At 50.9% G+C, this 23,178-nt stretch overlaps 9 protein-coding genes across 9 annotated transcripts; 5 read left to right on the top strand and 4 right to left on the bottom strand.

Annotated features, from left to right (window-relative positions):
* Positions 1 to 522: 522 nt before the first annotated feature.
* Positions 523 to 1,935, bottom strand: N7503_001318 (uncharacterized protein; the record flags this gene model as incomplete). Its single annotated transcript, XM_057060865.1, has 1 exon — positions 523 to 1,935. The coding sequence occupies one exon, from the start codon at positions 1,933 to 1,935 to the stop codon at positions 523 to 525; it is 1,413 nt and encodes a 470-aa protein (XP_056924827.1).
* A 1,666-nt stretch (positions 1,936 to 3,601) lies between these two features.
* N7503_001317 (exocyst subunit SEC10) lies at positions 3,602 to 6,361 on the bottom strand (the record flags this gene model as incomplete). Its single annotated transcript, XM_057060864.1, has 2 exons — positions 3,602 to 4,072; positions 4,196 to 6,361. 2 exons carry the CDS (start codon positions 6,359 to 6,361, stop codon positions 3,602 to 3,604), a joined length of 2,637 nt encoding a protein of 878 aa, XP_056924826.1.
* Positions 6,362 to 6,941: 580 nt separating this feature from the next.
* On the top strand, positions 6,942 to 8,103 carry N7503_001316 (ditrans,polycis-polyprenyl diphosphate synthase; the record flags this gene model as incomplete). Its single annotated transcript, XM_057060863.1, has 2 exons — positions 6,942 to 7,458; positions 7,541 to 8,103. 2 exons carry the CDS (start codon positions 6,942 to 6,944, stop codon positions 8,101 to 8,103), a joined length of 1,080 nt encoding a protein of 359 aa, XP_056924825.1.
* A 507-nt stretch (positions 8,104 to 8,610) lies between these two features.
* N7503_001315 (uncharacterized protein) lies at positions 8,611 to 9,481 on the bottom strand (the record flags this gene model as incomplete). Its single annotated transcript, XM_057060862.1, has 2 exons — positions 9,348 to 9,481; positions 8,611 to 9,271 (listed from the first exon to the last, which is right to left on the bottom strand). The coding sequence occupies exons 1-2, from the start codon at positions 9,470 to 9,472 to the stop codon at positions 8,611 to 8,613; spliced, it is 786 nt and encodes a 261-aa protein (XP_056924824.1). The 5' UTR covers positions 9,473 to 9,481.
* A 1,789-nt stretch (positions 9,482 to 11,270) lies between these two features.
* On the top strand, positions 11,271 to 13,913 carry N7503_001314 (putative C6 transcription factor; the record flags this gene model as incomplete). The annotated part of the gene is made up of 2 exons (XM_057060861.1): positions 11,271 to 11,345; positions 11,403 to 13,913. The coding sequence occupies 2 exons, from the start codon at positions 11,271 to 11,273 to the stop codon at positions 13,911 to 13,913; spliced, it is 2,586 nt and encodes an 861-aa protein (XP_056924823.1).
* A 1,499-nt stretch (positions 13,914 to 15,412) lies between these two features.
* Positions 15,413 to 16,798, top strand: N7503_001313 (uncharacterized protein; the record flags this gene model as incomplete). Its single annotated transcript, XM_057060860.1, has 1 exon — positions 15,413 to 16,798. One exon carries the CDS (start codon positions 15,413 to 15,415, stop codon positions 16,796 to 16,798), a length of 1,386 nt encoding a protein of 461 aa, XP_056924822.1.
* A 439-nt stretch (positions 16,799 to 17,237) lies between these two features.
* On the bottom strand, positions 17,238 to 19,084 carry N7503_001312 (putative MFS transporter; the record flags this gene model as incomplete). The annotated part of the gene is made up of 9 exons (XM_057060859.1): positions 17,238 to 17,505; positions 17,552 to 17,765; positions 17,819 to 17,923; positions 17,981 to 18,016; positions 18,066 to 18,358; positions 18,406 to 18,430; positions 18,482 to 18,651; positions 18,703 to 18,852; positions 18,906 to 19,084. The coding sequence occupies 9 exons, from the start codon at positions 19,082 to 19,084 to the stop codon at positions 17,238 to 17,240; spliced, it is 1,440 nt and encodes a 479-aa protein (XP_056924821.1).
* Positions 19,085 to 19,582: 498 nt separating this feature from the next.
* On the top strand, positions 19,583 to 20,921 carry N7503_001311 (putative O-methyltransferase; the record flags this gene model as incomplete). The annotated part of the gene is made up of 5 exons (XM_057060858.1): positions 19,583 to 19,678; positions 19,726 to 19,864; positions 19,917 to 19,931; positions 19,982 to 20,108; positions 20,162 to 20,921. 5 exons carry the CDS (start codon positions 19,583 to 19,585, stop codon positions 20,919 to 20,921), a joined length of 1,137 nt encoding a protein of 378 aa, XP_056924820.1.
* Positions 20,922 to 21,429: 508 nt separating this feature from the next.
* Positions 21,430 to 23,072, top strand: N7503_001310 (uncharacterized protein; the record flags this gene model as incomplete). Its single annotated transcript, XM_057060857.1, has 7 exons — positions 21,430 to 21,469; positions 21,518 to 21,543; positions 21,594 to 21,766; positions 21,829 to 22,099; positions 22,150 to 22,473; positions 22,522 to 22,589; positions 22,643 to 23,072. The coding sequence occupies 7 exons, from the start codon at positions 21,430 to 21,432 to the stop codon at positions 23,070 to 23,072; spliced, it is 1,332 nt and encodes a 443-aa protein (XP_056924819.1).
* Positions 23,073 to 23,178: the final 106 nt, after the last annotated feature.

Raw genomic sequence — 23,178 nt, 5'->3', positions numbered from 1 at the left:
AGTATGAGGGAGAGCCCGTCGTGGCCTCAGCCTGGGGGAGCTACCCTGTCACGTGAAACACTTATCAGTCTATCAGCGGGTACCTACGTATTGTTGTACCTTGGTTCCTATTACTACACCACCCGCATTGATATCTGATCGGGGATTGACATGGATCACGATTCCCTAGTCGGAAGTACTCGAGATTAAATTCCAATGCAACTTGGGCATTGTGATATTCTGCAGCCAAAAGAAGAATATATACAAGGCGCTGCGGACTCAAGATGGATACTAAATACACGAACGGGCGGAGGTCAAACCCTCCAAACCTGCTTCATGGGAGAAATAAAAGCCAAACCAACGCTAAACCCAGATGCAGAAGATAATTGAACCGGTCTCAGCAAGACGCCACCAGGAACGAAAAGAAAAGGAGTATTGAAATGGGGAATCAACGGTGCTCGAGCGCTGAACGAACGAATAAGAAGAGAAGAGTCATAATTCACTGATGCAAGATCAGCAGGAGAACCAAAAGTGGACGGAGACCTAAGGTCTGCGGCGCAATTTGCGCCACATTTTCTTGACCATGCCTTCATTATCATCCAGATCCTCCCAGATGTGTTGGGTGCGGTCGGCAGGCGGCAGAGCGGCCAATTGCAGAGGATCCTCTTGGGGGGACTGGGACGGCGTAGGGGACTCGGTCCGTAGATCGGGTCGGGTCAACGTCATTTTCAGTGTCATCTCCCGGTTTCCTGGAAGTCGCTGGGGACCCAATTTGGACCCAGGCAAGAAAGACTGGCGTCTTTGCAACAGCGACGGCGTATCCATCGATGGCCGTGGGCTCTCCCGCGGGTGGGAGTTTATTGATGGTGCGTGTGCTTCCAAGACTGATCCACCCGGGCTGCCAACCATCGTGCCATCGTCCTCCTCGAAGAAAGTGCCGGCGCATTCTGAATTGATTGAGACTGGGATGGGAGAAGGTGGGTCTGGGGACATATTTTCTTTGTTGTGGTCCAAGGATGGGAAACCGAATTCAATCGCTTCATCAAACTTCTGAGGGGATGCCAGATACACACGCAGTTTCAAACGAGCGTCCGGATCTTGATAGTATTGTGCAGAGGGGTCAATGCTGGAGGTGGAGGATTTGGGGGCATGCTGGCTGGATTGATGACGAGATGCCGGGCGGGAGGATGAGTTACGACTGACCAAAGGCGCAAATGGGGGCAATGATTGGCTTTGGGGGATGCTTCGTGGCGGGACTGATGTAGATTGTCGGGGTTTCAAAGATGTGTGGGTGGAAAAAGATAAAGAGCGGCGAAAGGAAGGGCGACGCCAGGCTTTTCCTTGATGAGTAGCCGCATCGGCAATGTGGGCATGGTACTCATCTAGCGACAAGTCCAGATCTCCATCTCCATCCAGCCATCGGAAGCTGTCATAGATGGTCTCATCCATCTTGGAGGGTTGGTTCTCGTCAACGGATTCAGAATCCGATTCCCAAAAAACGGAAGCAGGATGGTCTTCGGACGTCGCGCCCGAGGAAAGGGAGTCAGTTGATAATTGACGACGAGCCTGGTCGCGACGATAAAAGGCCTCGTCGGCCGCGTCCAGAATCACGCTGTCGCGATAGGCACAGCGGAGACGGCAACGTTCCTCAGGGGAGAAAAGCTTTTGTTGGATCTTAGCGGGAAGAGAGTGAAAGCATTGCGAGTCAGCCTGAGCAACCAGGTAGGCCAATTGGAGGGAACCAGGTTTGCGCAGTTTTTTGGGAGATGCAGAGCGTTTCTCTAGACCTCGTCTCCTTGTCACAGTACGAAGCCCACGGTGGAGGGGTGGCCCGTGAGCATTTGTCCGATAGGCCCGACCATGATGATAGTCATACGTGGAGCCCCCAGGGGCTTCCTGGCCTAACCTCATGCGCAAGCGCTCGACATTCGAGAAGAACTGTTTCGGATCAGTCATGAACAAGTGGAGTATGAGAGTGGAGACGGTCTCCCGTGCGCCAATGTGGGCAAGGCACCGACAGCGCCATGGGTGATAGTGCGGGTATTGGCGGGTTCCGGTGAATTTCAGGGGGAACCAAACACCAAAGACCAAAAAAGTATAAAACCCATACAAAAAAGAAAAATCATCAAGAACAAGGGAGTAAGAAATAACGAAAAAAGAACACAAAAGAACCGAAGAAGTAGAAGATCAACAAAGGGCAAACCCCAAGGGATATGCAAGTGGAGAGGAAAGTTTCTCGAATCGTATCAGTACGTCCGACACTATCGATCACGCTATCGAGTCGATCCCGCAAGGGTTGAAAGAAACGGTGAAAAGGGGGAAAGAAACGGTATTTTTCACTTTACCTTTCGTCTCACGGCGGGCGGTAACGAGTCAATTTCCTCCGGCAATTGCATCGTGAACTCGATTCGAGATCGAGTTGAATACCATTCAGATCAAGCTCTGCAGGAAAAAGAGAAGCGAAAAGAGACCAGGGAAAGGGATGAGATGCAGATCAATGGAACAAATGAGGTCACTGCGATAGCTGGATCGGTCGAGAACCATAGATCTCAAGTGCAAACGTCCAAGCTTCCAAAGCTCAAAGAACTCGAGAAGTCGACCTGTTGGGCGAGATGAATTATATGTTAAAGAAACCTCGACCTGATCACACAACCTAAACCCCGCCACGATTGGAGCCAGCGTAGGTTCAATCGCCAAGTGCACAGACCCTGTGATGTGACAGGGACATCTATTCCCAGACCTGTCACCTTGAATGTGGAGCCTTGACTTCTTTCATCAAATATGACCAGTCATGAACGCTTCGATCCCAAACAGATCGGAGAAACCGGTTCCTGAGGGGTTCGAGCGAAGGGGTTTACTTCTGCAGTCAACAGACATGCACATGTATAGAGCAGAGACACACAGCTTCATGTTGGACAAGACAAGATTAAAGCCCACAGCCTTGTGTGACTGGGGTTACGAGGAATGTGAGCGGCAAGGAGGGGAACCAATCACGAAGGTGGAGAGCATTCGCCGTACTTCGTATTATAGGAAAGATGCAGCTGTACGGGTAGGTCTGACTAGAATATTGTTCTAACTGGTTCCAGGCTTCTCCATCTGATCTTCCCAGCCCTACTCTACAGTAACTGGCGCGAACTGAAACTCCGATCATCTGAAACGTCAGCCTCCTAGATCGGAGATATGTCAGGGTCCTGTTGAGGCAATCCCGTCGGGAGAACATTCATTTGAATCAAAAGCAACACTCAAACTATCGGATTGTATATACCTGAGACTGAAAGATAAGATGAGAGCTGTCGGATCCGGGAAGACTAGCGGAAATCTACGAGTACAAAACAAAGAAAAAGTAAGCCACATCGATCCGCTAGTGTGATGCAAGTAATTCCCCAAACCGTTTACCTCATAGCGCCGCTTTCCGAGGTATATTCTTCCGAAAGTCAAAACCCAAGAAAAAGGAGAAAAAAAGGAACAAAAGAGCAAAAGGAGAAAGAAGAAAAAAAGAAAAGAAAAAGTATTGAACTGTACTTCCCCACCACTTCCCCACCACTTTGGAGTAAATGACAGGTCTTACGAGGGAGGACATTCTAGAACAACCTTGGGAATTATACTTCCATTACATTATTCCTCACAGAGCATTGAGAACTTGTTGTAGAGCCAGGGTATTCGAATCCTCCCGACGAGACACATACGCTCGTACTTCCATGACACTGAGTTTGGCCTCGGGGCCGGAGCCTCGACTGGAACCAGGTCCAGTGCCACTGGCGGCGCCGCCGCGGATACGCTCACGGAGCGCCTCCACACCAATGACAAACAAATTCCCGACTTCCAAGAGCACGTCCAGCGCGCCACCAGGGGCCTCGATCTCTTCGTCAATGTCCCACGATTTGAGCAGGTCCGCGTATTGGGTCATATCCTTGGTCACCATCAATCCACCCGGTCCGCTGACGGCGAACCGCTTGAAATGCTCCAGCAGGAGCCCGCGTGTCCCTAAGGCAATCTCCGTCAACACCTGCCGCACATTGGCCCCGCTGGAGGGCAACGAGGTACGAGCAATGTTGTGCAGTCGCGTGAGAAACGTACAGATCGATGCACAGGTCTAAGACGAGTCAGCTGTTATTCAATCATTTCTTTTTACTTTTTCTTTTCATTTAATTTTTTTTTTTTTTTTCTTTGGGTTTGCATTTCGCTTTTTGGATCCATCATATCAGGGAACACGTACCGGTGTCTGCAGCATCTCGAGCCATGTGGCATTGTCACTCTCTCGAGGTCGGAAATCGTTCTTTCGTTGACCGGAGAGCAAACGCCCAACCCACGCAAGTGTGCCGTCAATGGTCTTTTGTTCAATAGTATTGATCTTATCCTCAAATCGGGAAGTGGCCTGGCTGGTCCGTTTCTCCATGTCCCGACGAGTAGTGATACTTCCCGCCGCCAAGGGCAGAAGAACGGCATTCACACACATCACCATCAACGTAGTGATGCTGATCGTGGTGCGAACGGAAGGCAGGTATCCAAAGTCTGGCTCATTCTTACCGGATTCTTGGGCCGTGGCTGCCTCCAGGGCAGCGTCGAGGCAGACATCCACATATCCCTCACCCATAGTGAGCAGCAGCAAGGTCAGCAGAGCCGACACATCCTTGTGCGTGTCAGCATTGACGCTCAGCTCCAGTCCCCGACCCACCGCTTCCGCCAGCCACTTCAGCATGCGCTTCGCATCACTCAAGTTGGGCAGACCATCTTCGTCAGTGAGTTTGATTTCCGTCAGCCGCACGGTGTCAGGGAGATCACCGAGCTTGGCGACCTGAAGCAGCGTTCTTCGTTGAAAGGGAGATACATCTGGCGAGTCTAGCCGAGCTATGAACGCATCACGAGTGGTGGACAGCAGTTCAGTAGCCGGGCGAGACAGCGAAGCCATGAAGGTGGTGGCGGCCTTCTTGCGGCGAGCTTGATAGCTAGTAAATTTGAAAAGCAGGGCATTAAAGAGATCCTCGAGCGTGCGTTTCTCGCGCTCGATGTAAGAGGAGCCCACAAAATAGGGTACAAATAATTCTTCCAGCTGTTGATCCAGTAGGAGTGCAGTTTGGGAGGAAATTGGGTCGGGATGCTCAGTCAATCCATGCGCTTTCAAGTCATCGATCAAGGCACTGATGTAGCCCCGGGAGCTCTGCAAGCATCGTAGAAACGCCAGAGAGGAGACGCCCCCGGCCTTTTCGAGAACCATCTCCAATCGTTGCTGGATGGATTGCTGGAACACGCGCTGAAGGAATTTTCCAAGCACTTGCTCGTAGTATGGGAAGGCGCGTTTGATGATTGCAGACTCTTCCTGCACCACCACTTTGACCTCATCGAGCAACGACTGCAGACTGGGTTCCACCCCGGGAAGCTCAGCATCGGGATCGGCCATCCTCTCCCATGATTCCGCATCCCCACCGACTTCCTCCGTCATCAGTTGGCTACGCTCGATGAAGAACTGATGCTGATTGACGAACAGAGCAATCACACTGGAGCCGGCATTGAAGTCTTGCAACACGGTTGCACAATCCTTCATACCATCAAAGTTGGCCTTGCGATAGAAGTCATCAAATTGTTTTAATAGATCCTTCTCCAAAGTTTCGGAGAATTTTTCAATAATCTCCCTTGTATTCCGACGCGGTGTACTGTTCCCACTGTGCAGATCCTCCGAGGAAGAACTGCCGCCATGGTGCCCATTGGTCGATGAGCTCTGGTTCTGCTGCCAGCTTTGAGGATCCAGCCGTTGACTGATCCGCAGCAGTTGTCGCGCGATATGTGCAGACCGTACTTTGGCCTCCGCCGTACCCGTTCGTCGCAGGTTCTCCAGAAGCGAGATCTCCCCGCGATTACAAACCCCGTCCCAGCATTCAAGCAAGAAGTGGGCGTCCAGAGCTCGCCGGCGTTGACGGTCCAGTTCCTCCAATCGCCGTCCAGTCTCCACTGCCATATTTCCGGTGCCCCCGGTGCTCTCAAGTCCGGGCCCGTTCAGCGAGGTGTCGAGCTGTTGGAATGAATCAATAGCTTGTCGAAGCTTCCGACCGAGCGAGGTGAGGTTCTGCGAATGCTGGGCCTCTGCCCGACGAACTGCCGCGGAGAGTTCATTTTCTCGAATCTCCAGGTCGCCCGAGAGTTCACCCAAACGTCGTTGGGCACTTTCAAATGTGCGGATGAGGGGTTTCGGATCGAATGGTTGGTTGGCTGGGGTCGTGCCCAGCGTTGAGCGACGTGCGGAGATAGCAGTGTCGGACAAAGCCTCGATAAACTCCTTGACGATAAAATCCCGGCCGGAGAAGTCCTCGAGGGAGAAGCTGGGGCCCTTGGGGAAGACGGTGCGGGCGGGGTTGGAGGAGATTATAGATGCATTGTCGGGCATCATGGCGATTGCAGGGGCTTCATGGGCCCTGAAACAGACACGAATTCAAATTGACCAGCTCCAATCCTTTTGGTGGGTGAAAGTGTCTGTAGCTTGAACAATCCGGGGAAAGCTGGGATGCGCGCAACAAGAAGTCGGAGTTGTCGCGGGTAAATGCCACAGCTAAATCTTGGGTTATTGCCACGATTGACAACGACCGATTTACATGGAACCATGAGATAATTTTGCTTAGATATAGATTACTACTATAATAATACGATCAGCTTTACACATGAAGAGAAGTTGATTTTAATACATGATCTAGACTTTACACTGCCATTGGTATACAATGAACACCTTGGCCTGAAGCATGGACCTATATCTACACGCAGATACGCATTCCTAGGCAACAATATAATTTGTGATATCTGACTGAGTAACTTTAACAAACTAGATTGCACGAAATCACGGCCTTTCTACTGACTCAGTAGGATCGATGGGACCGCAGACAAGCTAGCATAGAGTATACGTTGCAGAACCGTTTTCTCCAGATCCCAACTTTTCCCGCTTTCACTCTTTAGAACCCTCACACTCCCCCATCGACATGGTCACTCAAGAAGAGCGCAATATCTTGCGCGCAGAAATCCGCTCTCGCGGCAATAATCTCTCCGCTGCAGATCGCGAGACTTTGATCAAGCCATACCTGCCCGATCCTGCCGACTTGCCCCAGACACGGTCCAGAGCATCGACCGCGAACTCCTCATCCCACTCGCGGCGCCAGAAGGCTCGCAGGACGCCAATCCGCACATTCGTCAAGTCACAGATTCACCACCTCACCTACGCTCTCACTCACATCATCTTTGGCATCATCGTTCGCTTGCTCCAGGCTTACCATGCCATTGTCGACCGAGTCTTTGCCGTCGTCTACCACCATCACCGTACACCGGAGCTAATCCGCAAGGATGTCCGGGGATTGAAACGATTGCCCCAGCACCTTAGTATGATTTTAACATTGCGGACCGAAGACGATGCGCTAGCGGTCTTAATGGATGAGGTGGCTGAATTGACGGCTTGGAGTGCTTGTGCGGGGATTTCGCAGCTCAGCATATATGAGAAGACAGGTATACTTTCCCTGACATGACTATTTAAAAAACCACGGGGAAATGAAGGAATACTACTGACTGAAGAACTCTACAAAATCAGGTGCCTTGAAATCCTGTATTCCAGCTCTGCATCAAATCATCACCACCAAGCTCGCATCCTACTACGGCTCACCCTCACAGCAGCCTTCCTTGCAGCTCTTTGCACCCCACCATGCCGTCTATGGTCCCACCTCCGATTCCAAGTCCGAGGTGCCTCCCCTGACACTTCTTCTTCTCTCCGCTACCGATGGCCGCGAGACCATGGTGGATCTGACCAAGACCCTCGCCGAGATGTCCCAGAATGGAAAGCTGTCTCCGGAGGACATCACCCCAGAGCTAGTTGATGCAGAACTCAGCGAAATTACCTCCCAGCCACTTCAGCCCGAGGGGAGGTCAGATCGTGTCCCAGCCAACATCATTAGTCCCGAGCCTGATCTGTTGCTGATCTTTGGACCATACTTGAAATTGGACGGATACCCGCCATGGCAGATCCGCCTCACCGAGATGTACTGCACCGGAGATCGCAGCCACGGAGTAGGCGGATATGGAGAGGCTGTGGAATACCAAGGTTTCATGCGGGGTTTGTGGCACTACGCTGGAGCTCAAATGCGTTTTGGACGGTGAAATTGAACCCGGGAGGAGGAAAGTAGAAGTCCTCCAAGACGGAGTCTTGAATCGCATGGTCGTCTTCTTTTTATGTTATACCCGATCAGCATCGACATTCGAGGCCTATCTTCAAACATTGTATCTCATGAACTTGCATCTATCATCACTATTAATATCCAGAATACCATTAAATGTTCATTAATTGATGTAATCTGTCTTGGTATCACTATGCCATGCCATGAAACGAAATAAAAAGGACAATAAATGCACAATATGATGCCATGAAAACCAAAATTCCTCCAATAATCCAGTGAAAAGATGAAAAGGGGAAGAGTAGAGAAATCAGATGCAGACCTTATACATACAGATCCAACGCCAGTAGAAAAAACAAAATCCGTCAAGTCAAATAAAAGGGTGTGAGGTCGTGGGGGTCGTTTTCATGTCAGTTTCATGATACCAAAAGTTCCAATTCCAAGCATCTGCCCCGTAATTCATGAATGGGCGTAGCAGATGAAATTACCAAGGTTATCCAATCATACGGTCATGATTCCGGGCATCCAAGGTCCATCCAGGAGCCATAGAGCCAGCCGGCCAGGTTGCAGAATGGCCGCGGACACAGTCCAGGCACTGAACGATTTCCATACCATTCTCAGTTATCCCCTCCACCGCACAGCTCGAGCAGATCTTTCTTCGAGAATCTGTGCCTTCGTGATCAAACGGTGCCTCGGGGCTGTAGATATCTGAATCGCCAGGGATTCCTGGATGCCCATGGGTGCCACGACAGGCGAAAGCGTCACATTGGCGGAGACAGATAAAGCAAGCTCGTTCACCACAGAGATCGCAGTCTGCATATGCATCCAGGACTTGTCGCGTTGTGGGACGGCGGTGACAGATGTGGCATGGACGAAGTGCGGAGGGCGAAGTAGACTGGTAGGAGATAGGGACGGTCCTGGGAGACACGGGTGGAGAATAGGAGCCCTGAGCTGAGGCGTAGACACTGGGGGAGAGAAGAGGGGATTGTTGATGGGTGGGAAGTGTGAGATAGGGGGCCTGAACGTGTCGGCGTTTGCGAGGTAAACAGCGCGGCCGGAAGGAGTGGTCGCCTGTCTCCGTTGGATGTCGAGATAGGGGCAACAAACAGGTATCCCTATCGGAGCGATCTACTCGAAATGGCGCAAACGTTGGGCTGTTTGATTTATCGTTAGTGATCAAAGCCTCGAAAAGATATTCAGTTCAAACCCAGGGATCAGACAAATACTTACGGCCGAACCAGTGTTGCGGAGTCTTCATGATCTCGTTTGCGTTTTCTCCAGCCAGCAGCCACCAAGTCTGCAGGATCTGAAAATCCAGGCATAGATGAGGGATTGTGATAGTCCCGCCAATTCATTAGCCTCGGAGATCAAAGAGGTGTTGACGGAGTTGATCAAAGAAAATAAAGCTCCGGGGGTTCTCACACCGCCGGGCAAATTGCCTCGGCGTGTTATCACCTTGGTCCGTGCTTCCAGTACTGCATACTTTCATGCATTTTGAACTGAATAGTCAGAAATGAAAGAATTGGACGTTGTCCCGAAAAGCCAATTGAACCAGATAAGGTTTCTTCCAAGGTCAAGTTTCGGGACATCCTCATGTACCTACTCAGGTGGTGTATATAGGTATCATAGAAGTATGGTCAACAATAAGAGTATCGCTTTCTGTGACGGGGTTGCCATAAAAAGCACATTCCAAGGGGAGGTGGCCATGTTGATTTCCAAGTTTGTGATCAAGATGTTGAACTTGAAGTTGGCACATTTCAGACCTGTCAGAAGTGGGTTTCAATCTAATGTGGATATATACTTTGTCTTCGCTGCCTATCTGACTCGACGTCACCAGCCCCTGATATATCAAGTTCATAGATTGGCCTAGCAGGTCAACCAGGCAGCAGCTATGGGACCGATCTATTGTTGACATCAGGTAAGAACAGCCTAACTAGTAATTAAAAGGAGGCTAAGTGCTGCACGTAAACTGGATCAGGTGGGTATACAATCCGCGTAAACGATTTATATATACGCAATGGGTCTCTGAATTTTTATGCGGCAAAAGTCTTATCCTGACTGACAGGTAAATTCAAAGTGGGCGTGCAAGCCCAATTTGAACGGAGCCGCTTGTAGGTATAAATACCGAAGTAGCTTGAATGAAAGGTGGAATTGAGGAAATATGATGGCGATGAAAATATTTCAGGCAGCTTTAGGAAGGTCACTTATGATCTGGGCGGCCATCAGTTGGCGATGCTAAGCACTTGGAACCCGGATCCATCCCGACGGAGCTGGAAGGAGTAATCGGGGAGCCGGCGGGTCACCCGTGGGGATCGGGATGCCGGGGCACCAGGCCCTCAATCGGGGCAGTGCCCCTGCAGGTATTCTGTTTTTAGACGATCTCTGAAATACTGCAGCTTGAAGTTCAATGATCATCGGACCTTGCGAGTCCAAGCGAAAACGAGAGTGGGTTTCGTGGGGCAATAATGCTCGACAGATAAGTATATATAGTTCAGTATAAGATCAAACTGCCGATGGTCGGCGATTCAGAGCATGAGAATCATCCTGGAAGTCGTGGGGAAAACACAGGTAGAGAGAAAAGTAGAGAAATCCGATGAGCTGGATATATTCAAGGTTTCTTTTGCCTCTCCAGAATATCATCTCCACGAGTGCCAAGTACATCAAAGTATGAACTATACTATGTAGTATATGCACGATACTTTCCCACATTCCCACGCGTGGGGACGTGGGGAAGTCCGAACCCGGTCGCAACCCGATACCTTCCTTGTAGGACCCTCTTGCTCATGTCCCTGTTTTCCACAATTACGCTCTACGTACCTTTTTTTCTAAGAAAAATCGGGTTTATTTTCTATTTCCTCTTTTTTCTAGAACCGAGTCTTGGGGTTCGGAGTGGTTGACTCAGCTTTCCCCTGTTTTGTGGTTGGATGTGACCTTTAACTCCAGCTTTGGCCTCTTGCGTAATCCACCTTTCTTTCCGATCGCATTCGGCCAAATCTTTAATCTATTCAACCGCGTTTCGCTTTTCCGTTCTAGATCTTCCTTTGTACGGGATTCTTAATCCCATCGGTCTTATATTTGACTCCTCAGCGAGTCGCGCTTTCATCTAATTCCGAGAACACATGGCATGTATCTTGACCTAAACTAACCCTCTTCATGGATGAGGGCTCCGATAAAGCCCCTCGGCGGAAGAGGGTCTCGAGAGCATGCGACCGCTGTCGCAGTAAAAAGGTCGGTTTGCGAATCGCGTCCGCACTCTCGTCTCCGGGCTAACCGTGCGCTTCCTAGGACAAATGTGACGGAATTCGTCCCACTTGTTCCGCCTGTCAGGCCTCGGGCCAATCCTGCTCCTATGATCCCCATGCGAAGAAACGAGGTCTGCCGGAAGGTTATGTGCGCGGCTTAGAGAAGCTATGGGCGTTGTCTATTTGCAATATTGACGGGTTCGAAGAGACCATGTTGTCGATGCTGGGAACCACGATGGAATCGGCCGGCCGTCGCGGCAAGTTGATGTCGGTCTGGACGGACGATAATAACTCGGAGAGTTTACATGAGACGTGGAAGACGAGTCGCCTATTCAGTGCTCTCGAGAAGATGCTGTCGAACTCCGAACCAGGTCCCGCCACCACCGGAAAGCGATCGCGGAACCCCAATGAGGATTATGGGGATGGGCCTGATTATCAATGGGGGTTTCGGGTTGGCCGAGAAATGACCCCCTTGGGTTCCGACGCACCACGCGTGGTGGGACCGTCAGGCCTCTCCCCAAGCGCGAAACGAGCTCGCCTGGCGCAGGCCCCAGACAATCGTGGCGCCCAGTTGAGCAATAGCCCCCATACCCTCCAGCTGCCACCGCAGACCTCACAGCTCCTCGATATCTACTTCGCGACCACGCACTCGTGGTTTCCCATTGTCGCGAAACACAACATCCTTCGTGCCTCCTACCTCTACGCCAATGCACCCTTCTCAGTGGCGACAACATCACCTGGGTCAGGAGACCATGCCACGTTATGGGCCATCCTGAGCTATACAATCACTCAATCCCGATCCGATCCGCGAGCCCGTCCGGTGGGCGCTTTGTCGCTTGCGAAAGAGTACTATGCCGTGGCTCGGAATCTTATTCCCTCGGAAAAAGAACGATATGAACTTGGTCATATCCAGGCATTACTCTTACTAACATTGGTAAACATGGGTCTAGAAGACTGGACGGCTTCATGGTTATTGAGTGGTCAGGCAGTCCGGATGGCCATCGCCATGGGCCTGGGAGCCATGACAGATACTCGTCGTTCGGATGAATTGCGACAGGGCAAAGCGGTCTTTTTGGGATGCTTTGTGATCGACTCATTACTATCGTTCCGTCTCTGTCGGTCCCCTGCAATGTCCTCGAATGACCTGGCAACAGTGGGTCTTTTGGAAGAAGATGGATTAGAAGAGTGGAACTCGTGGGTTGACGTCCTCCCTCCTACGGGTGTTGCTCATGGCAAGAACCCCCCTCGCAGAGGTCCACTGCTAGCTTTGAGCTGCTTCAATCGATTGGTTGAATTGGCCAGTGTACTCAATAAGACCTCCCGCAACCTGGCAATGGGATATAAGCCCGCTTCTTTTGCACAGCAGCTGGTGGCAGACCTCAAGCAGTGGGATGATGGATTACCCCTTGGATGTCGATTGATCGGGCCTGAGAGTATCTACCCGGACCGACACTCGGCTTTGCTGCCACATCAGACTTATCTCGGCTTGACCTACGTGGCGACTCTTCTTTGGCTCTATTTGCGCCTTATTCCTGCAGAGCAGGGGCTACACCGAACCCAGCGACCCGCCACAGAGGGAGCAAAGAAGCTATTATACCGGGGACTAGCGATGATCTCGCAGCATCTGGAAAACTTCCCCATGTGTGGTCTTCCGCCCATTTTCGAATTTGGCATGCGCACGATCTCTGAACAGGCCTTTTCACTACGACAAACCGTGGATTCTTCGGACAGCTTTCCGTTTGCTCAGTGGGCCGAAGAGTTCCAACAAAAGACGTCTGCGCTAGTTTCGACATGGCCAGTGTATAGTTCCTTGGTTTCTTCGATGGAGCGCTGGCAACAACCACATGACTATCCTGGATCGCAACCAGGATTCCCAGCCGTTGTTCCCTCTGCAATGCCTGGAAGTGCACCCCTCGGTCCCATGCAGCCGGCCGGTGCACGCGGTATGCTTCCACATGACCAAGGGAGCTATGCTTCGTCTATTCTCGGTATAAGCATTCCGGTCGATGGCCAGTCATTGACCCCCAAGGACACCGTCATGGAGAACACCGATATGTCCATGATGGACGTGCCCTTGCAGCAGGCACCACCGCCACCGCCACCGCCACCGATGGATGCACACTCGGTCCTTTCAGATAAAGTAACTTCTCGCAGTGGACCTGATGTGATGTATCCGCCCGGTAACGCTCACCCACAACCACATACTCCAGACTCGGCCACCTCCAACCCGATGATGGGGCAGCCTCGCAACAGTGATCGGCCCGGTCCGACCAGCGATATGGGATTCAACCCGGCCGGAAACGGAGACCTTGACGCGATTTTCAAAGATCTAGCCTACTTGGACACCACTGAATGGTCTAATAACCGCGAGGCCGGTCTAAAAGACTTTGGATTCCTGGACGACAGTACCTTTCAAGCCTTCTGCCACGATCCTGATCGACTGGTTGGATCACAACCTCTGGTACATCCACCATCCATCGCGGATATCTGGCCACCCCCAGGATTCTTTCCCGAAATGTTCCAGGAAGTCCCAGAGAAGACCATGAACGGTTGAATGGGACTGTTTTGTTCACTTGTACATATTGCACCAACTCGGGCCGACCCACAATTGTCCCACTCGGCAGCCGTGTCTCAGCCGCTTTCTGGAAAACCATCTCCATGGCCAGTGAACCATCGCGCCGCAGCACGGCACAATCATGACCGCCGCCCCGCCCACTCCGACTGGGGAACACCATTGGTGGGATTGACGAGTCCCTACCTGCTATGTGACCGAGGGAGCAGGGTTCACGGACATGAATGTCCTTTGACCTTTGCCCAAGCTCCTTCCCATTTGGGGATTCAATTTATTGATGCAGTCTTGACTGGATCTTATCTTGGCATGTAAATATATTGAATCATGGCACGTGACATCTGTCAAACAAACAATTGATGGCATGATGACCAGCTTAGCCACAGTTTGGAGTGTATGAATTTGTAGGTGAAATAGCGAAGTAGCATTGGAATGCATCTGGTGTGTGTGAACATGATGAATCTATACCTCTGTAGCCTGACTTGGTATGTACCTTGCGGATCTCTAATGTATCAAGTATGTACATACTGTACCGATCAGGGGGTTTGACCCTGAGATTCAGCAGATCCGAAGCACTTGGACTGGTACTCTGTATGCACTCTCACCACATTATACAAAAAACCTATAAGAAATTTACAATACCCCTATCATCTAATACTTTATATTCATAGGTTTAGTTACTTTAGTACTTGTGTGCACTATACACGTATGTATGTATCAAGATGAAACACACGTGACCCAGGCATTCAAGCCACCAACGTTAACCTTCGAAATCAAATCAATTGACCTCTTTGACATCTTCCCCTATTGTGGTCCTCGTTTCAGATACATTTGGTATTCTGAGTCTGATTTAAACTTCGTACCTCGGCTTAGCCACTTCCGTCACCCCAATATTGAACTTTAATCTTTTTGATATTCAATGTTCCCCTCTTTCCATTTCCCTTTAACTCCTTTGAAACCCCCTGATCAGCTAGATCGGCAGTTGAGATTGAACCACATTTACTGAATCCCCACTCCCACCTGCTCCCTACCGCCTACCGGTCGATCATTTCCCTGTGCTGCGTCCAAAAGCCCGCAACCGATGACGCTAGCGTGGGGCCAGCGGGTAGGCTTGAACTCCCGCCCACAGCCTCGTTGGTTCATGGCCCCCCGTGCTTGATGATCTATCCCCAAATATTTCGGGCGGTTAGCCTATCACTCCGCGCTTCGTCATCGGTTGTCCAACTCATAGGGTCGTTGCCTGTGCGCTTGCCCCATAGATCGTCGCGTTCAACAAGCTATGGGGGGCGAAAGGGGAGTCGAACACTCTCGATGATCCCTGTCCCTTTTCTGCACGTTTCAGCAGGCGCCGTCTTTGTTTTATCCCTTCACTCACTTTCTCTTCTCTCTACAGAGCGCCAATTTTTCTTCTCGTATGGCCTCTCGTACATTCTTTCCTTAATCCACTCCTTTAGATTATTTCTCTCGTTCCTGCTTTGGCGACCATGTTGAGTTCTCCGCGACGATGGTTTTTCATCGGCTCTCCGCTTATCATCTTCACCCTCCTCTACTACGTTCTCTACACATATAATCAACCCTCAGTCGCCGTCAACTCTGAACCCTGGAATCAGTCCGCAGACCACTTGGTCTTGGAAACCCAGCCACCCCCGCAGCCTTCTGGACCTAAAATTTCTGTTGAGGAAGACCAATGTGGACACTTGCGCCGTGATATGGACGACGTGCTAGTCATCTTGAAGACGGGTGCAACAGAAGCCCAGGAAAAAGTGCCAGTGCAGTTGCGCACTGGCCTCCAGTGTGTGCCGCACTTTGCGGTCTTTTCGGATTATGAAGAGGTTATTAACGGCGTGCGTACCTATGATGTCTTGCAAAATGTGTCTCAAACCACTATGGACAAAGAGCCAGAGTTCGAGTTCTATAAACGTCTGCAGGAGGTTGGCCGTGAAGGTCTAACGGATGAAGACTGGGGCGACGATACCAACGGTCCCTTCGGCAAGGTGAACAACCCTGGTTGGAAGCTGGACAAGTGGAAATTTCTTCCCATGGCGGAGGAAGCCCTGCAAGTCATGCCCGACGCCAAGTGGTTCATCTTCATCGAGGCCGATACGTACATCGTTTGGCAAAATCTGGTCAACTGGCTTGCACATCTGGATCACACGCGGAGCTACTACCTCGGTAGCCCCATGCAGATCGGCGATATTCTCTTTGGATACGGTGGTTCTGGCGTCATTCTATCGAACAAGGCTATGAACCGCCTACACACTTACCAGACCGAGGCTTCGGATGAATTGGAGCAAATGACGGCTACCGAATGGGCTGGAGACTGTGTTCTGGCCAGGGCCCTTGAAGGCACGCACGTCTACTTGACCTGGGCTTGGCCCATGATGATGACTTCTCGGCCATGGGAGGTCGACCACTTCTCCGAGGCTTATGGCCGACAGCCTTGGTGCTACCCCGTAATCTCGTACCATCACATGAACCCTGATGATATCGAGGAGTTGTGGCAGTTCGACCGAGGGTGGTTCCGGAGTGGCAAGAATGCCTTGCTGCTACACGCCGACGTGTACCGCGAGTATGTCCACAATGGAACCCTCTCTCAGCTTGACGACTGGGACAATCTTTCGGGGGCAGAAATTGTCTTCGATGAACCCACTCTTCCCTCTGTCGACTCATGCGCCGACGCTTGCATGCAGAATACTGAATGCCTGCAATATTCTTTCCATCACGGTGAGAGTTCTTGCAAGCACGCCGCTACTACCTTGCACGGTGTCCGCAGCAATGGAACATCCTCCGGCTGGATTCCCCGCCGTGTCCAAAAACTGTTGAATACTTTCCAGTCATCTTGTCCTCAGGTTGAGTATATCCTCAACTAAGTCATTCTCATGACCTCTTCCCATCATTTACTTCTGTATATACGTACCCTTCGTTGCACATATTTTCCTCATCTTTCCTTCAGTCCCCCTTTGCCTTGTTCCATTCTCTTCATTGTTATCTTCATCATTCTCTTTCAATGAGATCATTTGCGAGGCGTTGTACCGGGGCGTTTCTTTGGAACACCATACATCTGCTGGACAGACAGGACAGGCCTGCCTTTTGCATTCGCTGCATTCATTGTACACGAGCGATATTCTTCTGTGCCGTTCCCCTCGGGGCTGACGAGCAAGACAGACAATAGTCTTGGAGCTTTAGGTACCATGGCTATGAAAAATTAACATGTTTCAAACATTTGCCCACTGCGTATATTCAGGGTTATGTATTAAATTACAAGCCATCGCATCATTTACAAGTCATGTCGTTCGTGACTGTCCTAACTCACGCAGTCTCTGAAGTCTCAGCCTCGGTATCCTCTTGTCGTCCCTTTTTACGCTCGCGCAGGAACACCGGGGTGATCGTCAAGATCGTGGCCACCACCACTATTATAGCCTGAATCCCGAATACCAGGCCCAGTCCATTTCGTGCAATCCAAGCCGGCTGGAAATAGCCCACGGTAAACCCGCCGCAGGTGCGCCACATATTCAGAATGGCCGAGACACAGGTGGCCTGGCCGGGATATTTTTCGAGGGCGTACGCGGTAATCGCCCTGCAGTGCGTTAGCATCATTTCAGTATTCCGGACAGGCAACCTACACAATACTCGCTATCAAGCCGATATTCACCATGATCCACCCAAATGCGATACCGATCCAATGTTTTTCAAAGTTCATCGTCAGTCCGTAGGTGAGTAGGCCAGCTACCATGCTACCGACAGGGAACCACACTCCATGGAGTCGGTACTCAGTGCGCCAGTTGAGGGAATGGCGGCGGTAGATCCACTCGTTAAAGATGTGGCCAACTAGAAACCCTAAAACGAGTTAACTGGAGTTCGACTTCGCCAGCAGGGACAAAGTGACAAACCGCAAAGAGCCCCGATGACACCGGCAAAACGCATGGAAGAAGCCTGAATTGTATCGAAGAGGTATGGAGGGCTGTGTAGGAAAGTATCGATTGTGGTTGTGATTCCTATGATTATTAAATCAATGCAATGTCACCTTTGATGTTGACATGATGTTGACTTACCGATCGGCCAGGTAAATGTCACCATGACAGCAATACCTTTCATTGAGTTAGCATTGGCATCACAAGGGAGAAGCGGCAAACCCACCTGTTAAGAACAGTGGCAATTTGAAGATATAGACTATCAGCGTCCGGCTCCTATCTGCGATAGTCGCCAGTTTCGGGAGCTCCGTATTGCCAACCCCAAAGAAAGAGCCAATTCGAGACCCAGACGGCTTGCCCGGTACATGGAAGGTCTCGCGCCCAAACAGAAGTACCATCGCTGTGGACAATCCGTACAACGCCGTCAAGATCCCAAATGAATCCCGCCAATTTGTACCAGCCCCGATATAGCCCGCGATGGCTGGACCCAAGAAAGGACCAACTAAGAATGTGGTGCCCCTGTATGCATTAGCACTCATTATCAACATGGTCCCATGCATACGCACCAGATATTGATCATACGAGGCCATTCTTTGAGCAGGTCAGCATCGTTTCATTTCTGTCTGGACGTATTTATCTCACCATCAGGTCTATAGATATCATGAATAATAGGCAGTCCAATCACTTGCGGCACGGTCCCAAACAAGCCCTGCAGGGAACGAAAGGTGGTAAAGGTGGCATAGTCCGTCGAAAGCGTTGCACCCAAGACCATGAACATGGTGATGACCTGGGGCCAGACCCAGATCGGGAATCTAGCCGAGATGATCAGACCAGTTTCAAACCTGCGCAGGTATACAACTCACCGTCCATAAGCTTCGATCAGAGGAACGGCGAAGATGCCACCAAAGCCTTGAAGTAGGATTCCATAGTTCATACTGGTCGCCGAGTGACCAACAGTAATATCCCATTCGATCGCTTGCTGAGTGATCAGTGATGAACCCCAGACCATGGCTCTACACCCAGGTTAGCTACCACTGGGATAAGACCTGCTGGGAAAATGATATACCCATCAGCTAGTAAGGAGCTCGACATGAGTGCCACAAAGAGCAGGGCCTTTCGAGTGGAAGACCACTCTCGTGGATCTTGAGAATCCATCGGAGCCGGATGCTTGTGATCGAGGGAGCGAGATGGACTGACAGTGCCATCTGACTCGGTGAGCTCATCCACTGGAGCTAATTTGGACATGATGCAGGTCGAATCAATAAAGGCCAAAAAGAAATGTCCGTACCACGCGGCAAGGGATTATCGTTTCCTGTAGAGGGAACAGGAAGGTTTTAAAAGACTCCGGGACACATGGTTAACGTGGTTTCTGTCGCGCAGAATTGCAGTTTCGAAATTCTGGAATCACTAGTCAGATCGGATGTATCTACGAGTTCATACGGGGTTTCGGGGAGTTTGGTTGTCCAGAGCAATCACATTTCCACCCGATGGTGATTGTATAGATCACAAAACTTAGATCATTCCGGATGGAACCAGCAGATGGAACTAGTGATTTGTCCATGCATCCACACCCCTTGCTGCGGTCTGATTCGTCCAGTGCCAAGACACTAGCGAATCGGCTGGAAAGGATCGCAAGGAGAAAGTATGGAAATGCATTTGGGGAATTCGATGATAGATTTAACCCTTGTCCAGGGAGTACAAAGTAGAGGAATACGAACTGGAAGAATTAACTTCGAACCCACAATGTCGTTCTTTAATCGTCTGGGTAATTTGTTCGGCCTATCAAAGTCCGCTTCTACGCTGCCTCCTGGAGCAGTACTGGCGGCAACGGTCACCAAGGTAAGTGACTCTGTGCTGTGAAGGTACAGACCCTAATGCAAAAGTAGCCTGCTTCACTAGGCTTCGTTCCGGTCGCCATCCATTTTGACCTCTTTGGCATATTGGTGCGCCATGGAGGACCAGCCAGCGCAGAAGAAGCAGCCAAAGCTTCCAACGCAGCCCGATCTAAGAATGAACCAGAAATTTGTATGTGGAAATCAATCCGTGGTCACTGGGCACCCTGCTGACCGTCGCCTAGGCACCCAACTTGCCTGTATGTACACTGGAACCCGGCACTGGGTCTATACTGATCACTGATTCCAGCCGACACGCTCTACATCATGTCTGGTCTGGGACTAGTGGACCGCGTGGACGAAGACCGTTTCAATGCCAATGCTGTTACCCGACACATGGTTGACATGCCATCCGCACAGCATGGCGCATTGCATTTGTAAGTCCCCATGAACTGAGCTCTTGGCATGGCATAGCTGATACGGCTGTTAGTACAACGGAAGGAATGATGGCTGGGGCATTCCTGATGAAAAAGCTTCAGGACACGAACTTTGCCTACCCATTCCAAGAGGCGGAGGGTCCAATGCAGTACGCATATCAGCTGATGGGCCAGGAGGCACTCTCCCAGTCCCACACTTACACCATTATGGAAGCCCAAGGACGAATGGACAGTTTTAATGAGTTCATGGTCGGCAAGTTCCTCAAATTCGGCACCTTTCCGGAGCGTGTGGAATCCCTCGGATATGACTTGCGGGCGGCCCTCAGCGCTCCCGGGTCAGTCGCGATGGTGGACATCGGTGGAGGACGAGGAGAACTGCTCCTGGAAGTCCAAGCGGCGTTTCCGCATTTAACCGCGGAGAACCTGGTGGTGCAGGAATTCAATGCGGAGATCGACGAGGTCCCGGGGGTGAGCTTGATGGCGTGGAATTACAAGACAAGTCCTGCGCAGCCAATCACCGGCGCCCGGATCTACTCCTTTCAGCACATTCTCCATAATCTGCCAGACTTGGCGGCAGTGGCGCTCCTGCAGAAGCTGTCCCAGGCCATGGCGCCCACGTCGCGACTGTTGATTATTGAGTATGCGAAGAACATGACCTATACGCATCTCCATGCCAGTATGATTGCGCTCTTTGGTGGACGGGAGCGCAGTGCGTCGGAATGGCGGCAATTGGCCCAAGTGTCGGGGTTGCAAGTGACGTTCGAGGCCTATGTAGCCGGTGGTGAATCTTTAGTGGAGATGCGGAAGGCGTAGTTCTATCTCATTGATCTATCACATCCTCGATTTTTCTCCCCCAATCTGATTCCTGTAAACTCTGCTGATCCGGTTCCTTGGGAAATCTTATTCCATGTACGATCGGCTTGATCATCCGCGACTTTCTTTTTCGAACTATTGAAGTCCCCCTTGTTCCCCCTTGCGTACGCATCGCGTCCATGGGGTCCCAACTCGCTTAAACGGTCCACATGGAGGACTTCTTGAGCTCTCTCAGATTTCAAACTCCATTTGGCTGGGGTTCCAAGCTGATTTGATACTAGACTACTCCATCTAAACATCTCAATAGATTTGGGTCTCCAATACTCGACTTGTGCCTGATTCACCCTTGTTTCCCATCTGACCTGTACATGAAGTTTATCGTCCACCTAGGAAACTCTCTCATGGCAAGGTGATCCGATCCGACGTCACACATGCTGGGACCTATTTGTACTTGCGGTCCCGCGCTGTGTCAACCCATTCCTATGCCCCGCAGACCCTGCATTTCACCATGAGTGTTCCACGGCCCCAAGAAGGGGATGTCAATATTGGTAGGTCCCGGTGCTGCGTGTTTCGCGGTCAAATACTGACAGCTACAGGGACTGCCACGTTCGATGCATGCTGGGTAGGTCAACCGGTTGTTGGGATATGCTCTATAGAGCTAATGGCTCCTAGGTTTTAACGGTCATCGTTGGTCTGGCCCTCTTATTCCGGTATACTGTCAAGGCATGGATTCGCTGGGCCTTACCTCAGGTCACAGCCCCAGAGAGGATCTGGGGGGTTGAAGATTTATTCTTTCTGGTCGCCTATGGGTTCGATCTCACCCATATGTGCATGATTCAGATGAGGTAGGTCCAGGTATTTGGACACTGTATAGTTTATGGCCTTGTCGCTGACCTCGCTTTTCCAGTGCCCGTTGGGGTCTAGGTCGACATTTCTTCTACTTGTCTGCGGAGGAAAAGTCGCACGCGATGAAATGGGATTTTACCTCTCAACCCATTGCGGTGGCCTCGGCCATGGTGTCTCGCACGGGCATGATGTGGTTCCTGTTGACTTGTTTCGCGGCGAGCGATCGAAGGATTCGAATCTCAATAATCGTCTGCGCGATCGTCCAAGTCGTAGCTAATATGATCACGATCGCCCAGATCATCGTTCAGTGTGGACCGAATCCATACCGTCCGGTATGTATTGCATGTTTCAAGACACTGCGTGTCAAGCTAACTTGCCGCAGTCCGATCGCATCCAGTATTTCCACTATATGTGGACGCCGCTCCCAGAGGATGGTTCAGTGAAGTGTCAATCACCGATGGTGCAGACTACTGTCGGATTTGTCCAGGGAGGCTTCAACACCATCATTGATTTCTTTTTGGCCGTTCTGGCCGCGATGGAGCTTTGGCAATTCTTCCTACGCACTTTACACCGTGACCCAAATATCTCTTTTTGGACTCAATTCCGCAAGATCAATAGCACCGTCCGCTCGCGTCGGATTTGGCAGACTATGACCTTGTGTGGCCCATTGATCCTCTCGGGGGCCGCATCGATCATCAAGACCTATGTACGTGAGCAGTGCCCTTCTTGAATATGGGAGACTAACAATGGTCAGAAACTCAAGTCGCTGGGGGATCGACAGGATTTCACCTATAACATTGTCTCTTTTGTACTCTGGGTAAAGTAAGTCTTGACTAGCCTCCATCCGATACCCTCTCAGCTTCTGACATCCCCAGAATCGAAAATTATAGTATCCTTCTTGCATCATGTGCACCGGTCGCCCGTCTCTTCCTGCGCGCTGTCGTCGATTCGCGCCGTGGTGGCCGACCAGGTTACTGGTCCAAGTCCAAGTCCGCAAACAACCAAAACAACAGCAATGATACGGAGATGAAACATCGTCCCAAAGATCAATGGATGGACTCGACCACGGTGACGGGGTGGCAAGACGAGGAAAATTCACCTTCGGACTGGCCAAATCATGAGCGTTCGGAGAGTCGCATCTCTCGGGCTCAGCAGCCAGATCATATTGATGATGGCTGTGTTACTGTGAAGACGGATATTGTTGTGCAAGTGGGTAGTAGTCGCCCGCGATCGACCTCGTCGGGAGGTGCAAGGTTACTTCCTCCTAGTGAGGATGGGGATGCCCATGAATCAGACTATCGTTGATTCGGCCTTAATAATGTATATACTGAACTGAGAGGATATAGAGTAATTAATATGATGCTGCTCTCTGTAATGGGCTTTCAAATCACTCACCGACTTACATTTCCAT

This window comes from Penicillium pulvis (genome assembly GCF_028828015.1).
Source record: "Penicillium pulvis strain IBT 33274 chromosome Unknown contig_12_segment0_segment0, whole genome shotgun sequence".
Lineage (NCBI taxonomy): Eukaryota > Fungi > Ascomycota > Eurotiomycetes > Eurotiales > Aspergillaceae > Penicillium > Penicillium pulvis.
The sequence above is the reverse complement of the archived record's forward strand: the minus strand, read 5'-3'. Positions and strand labels throughout refer to the sequence as shown.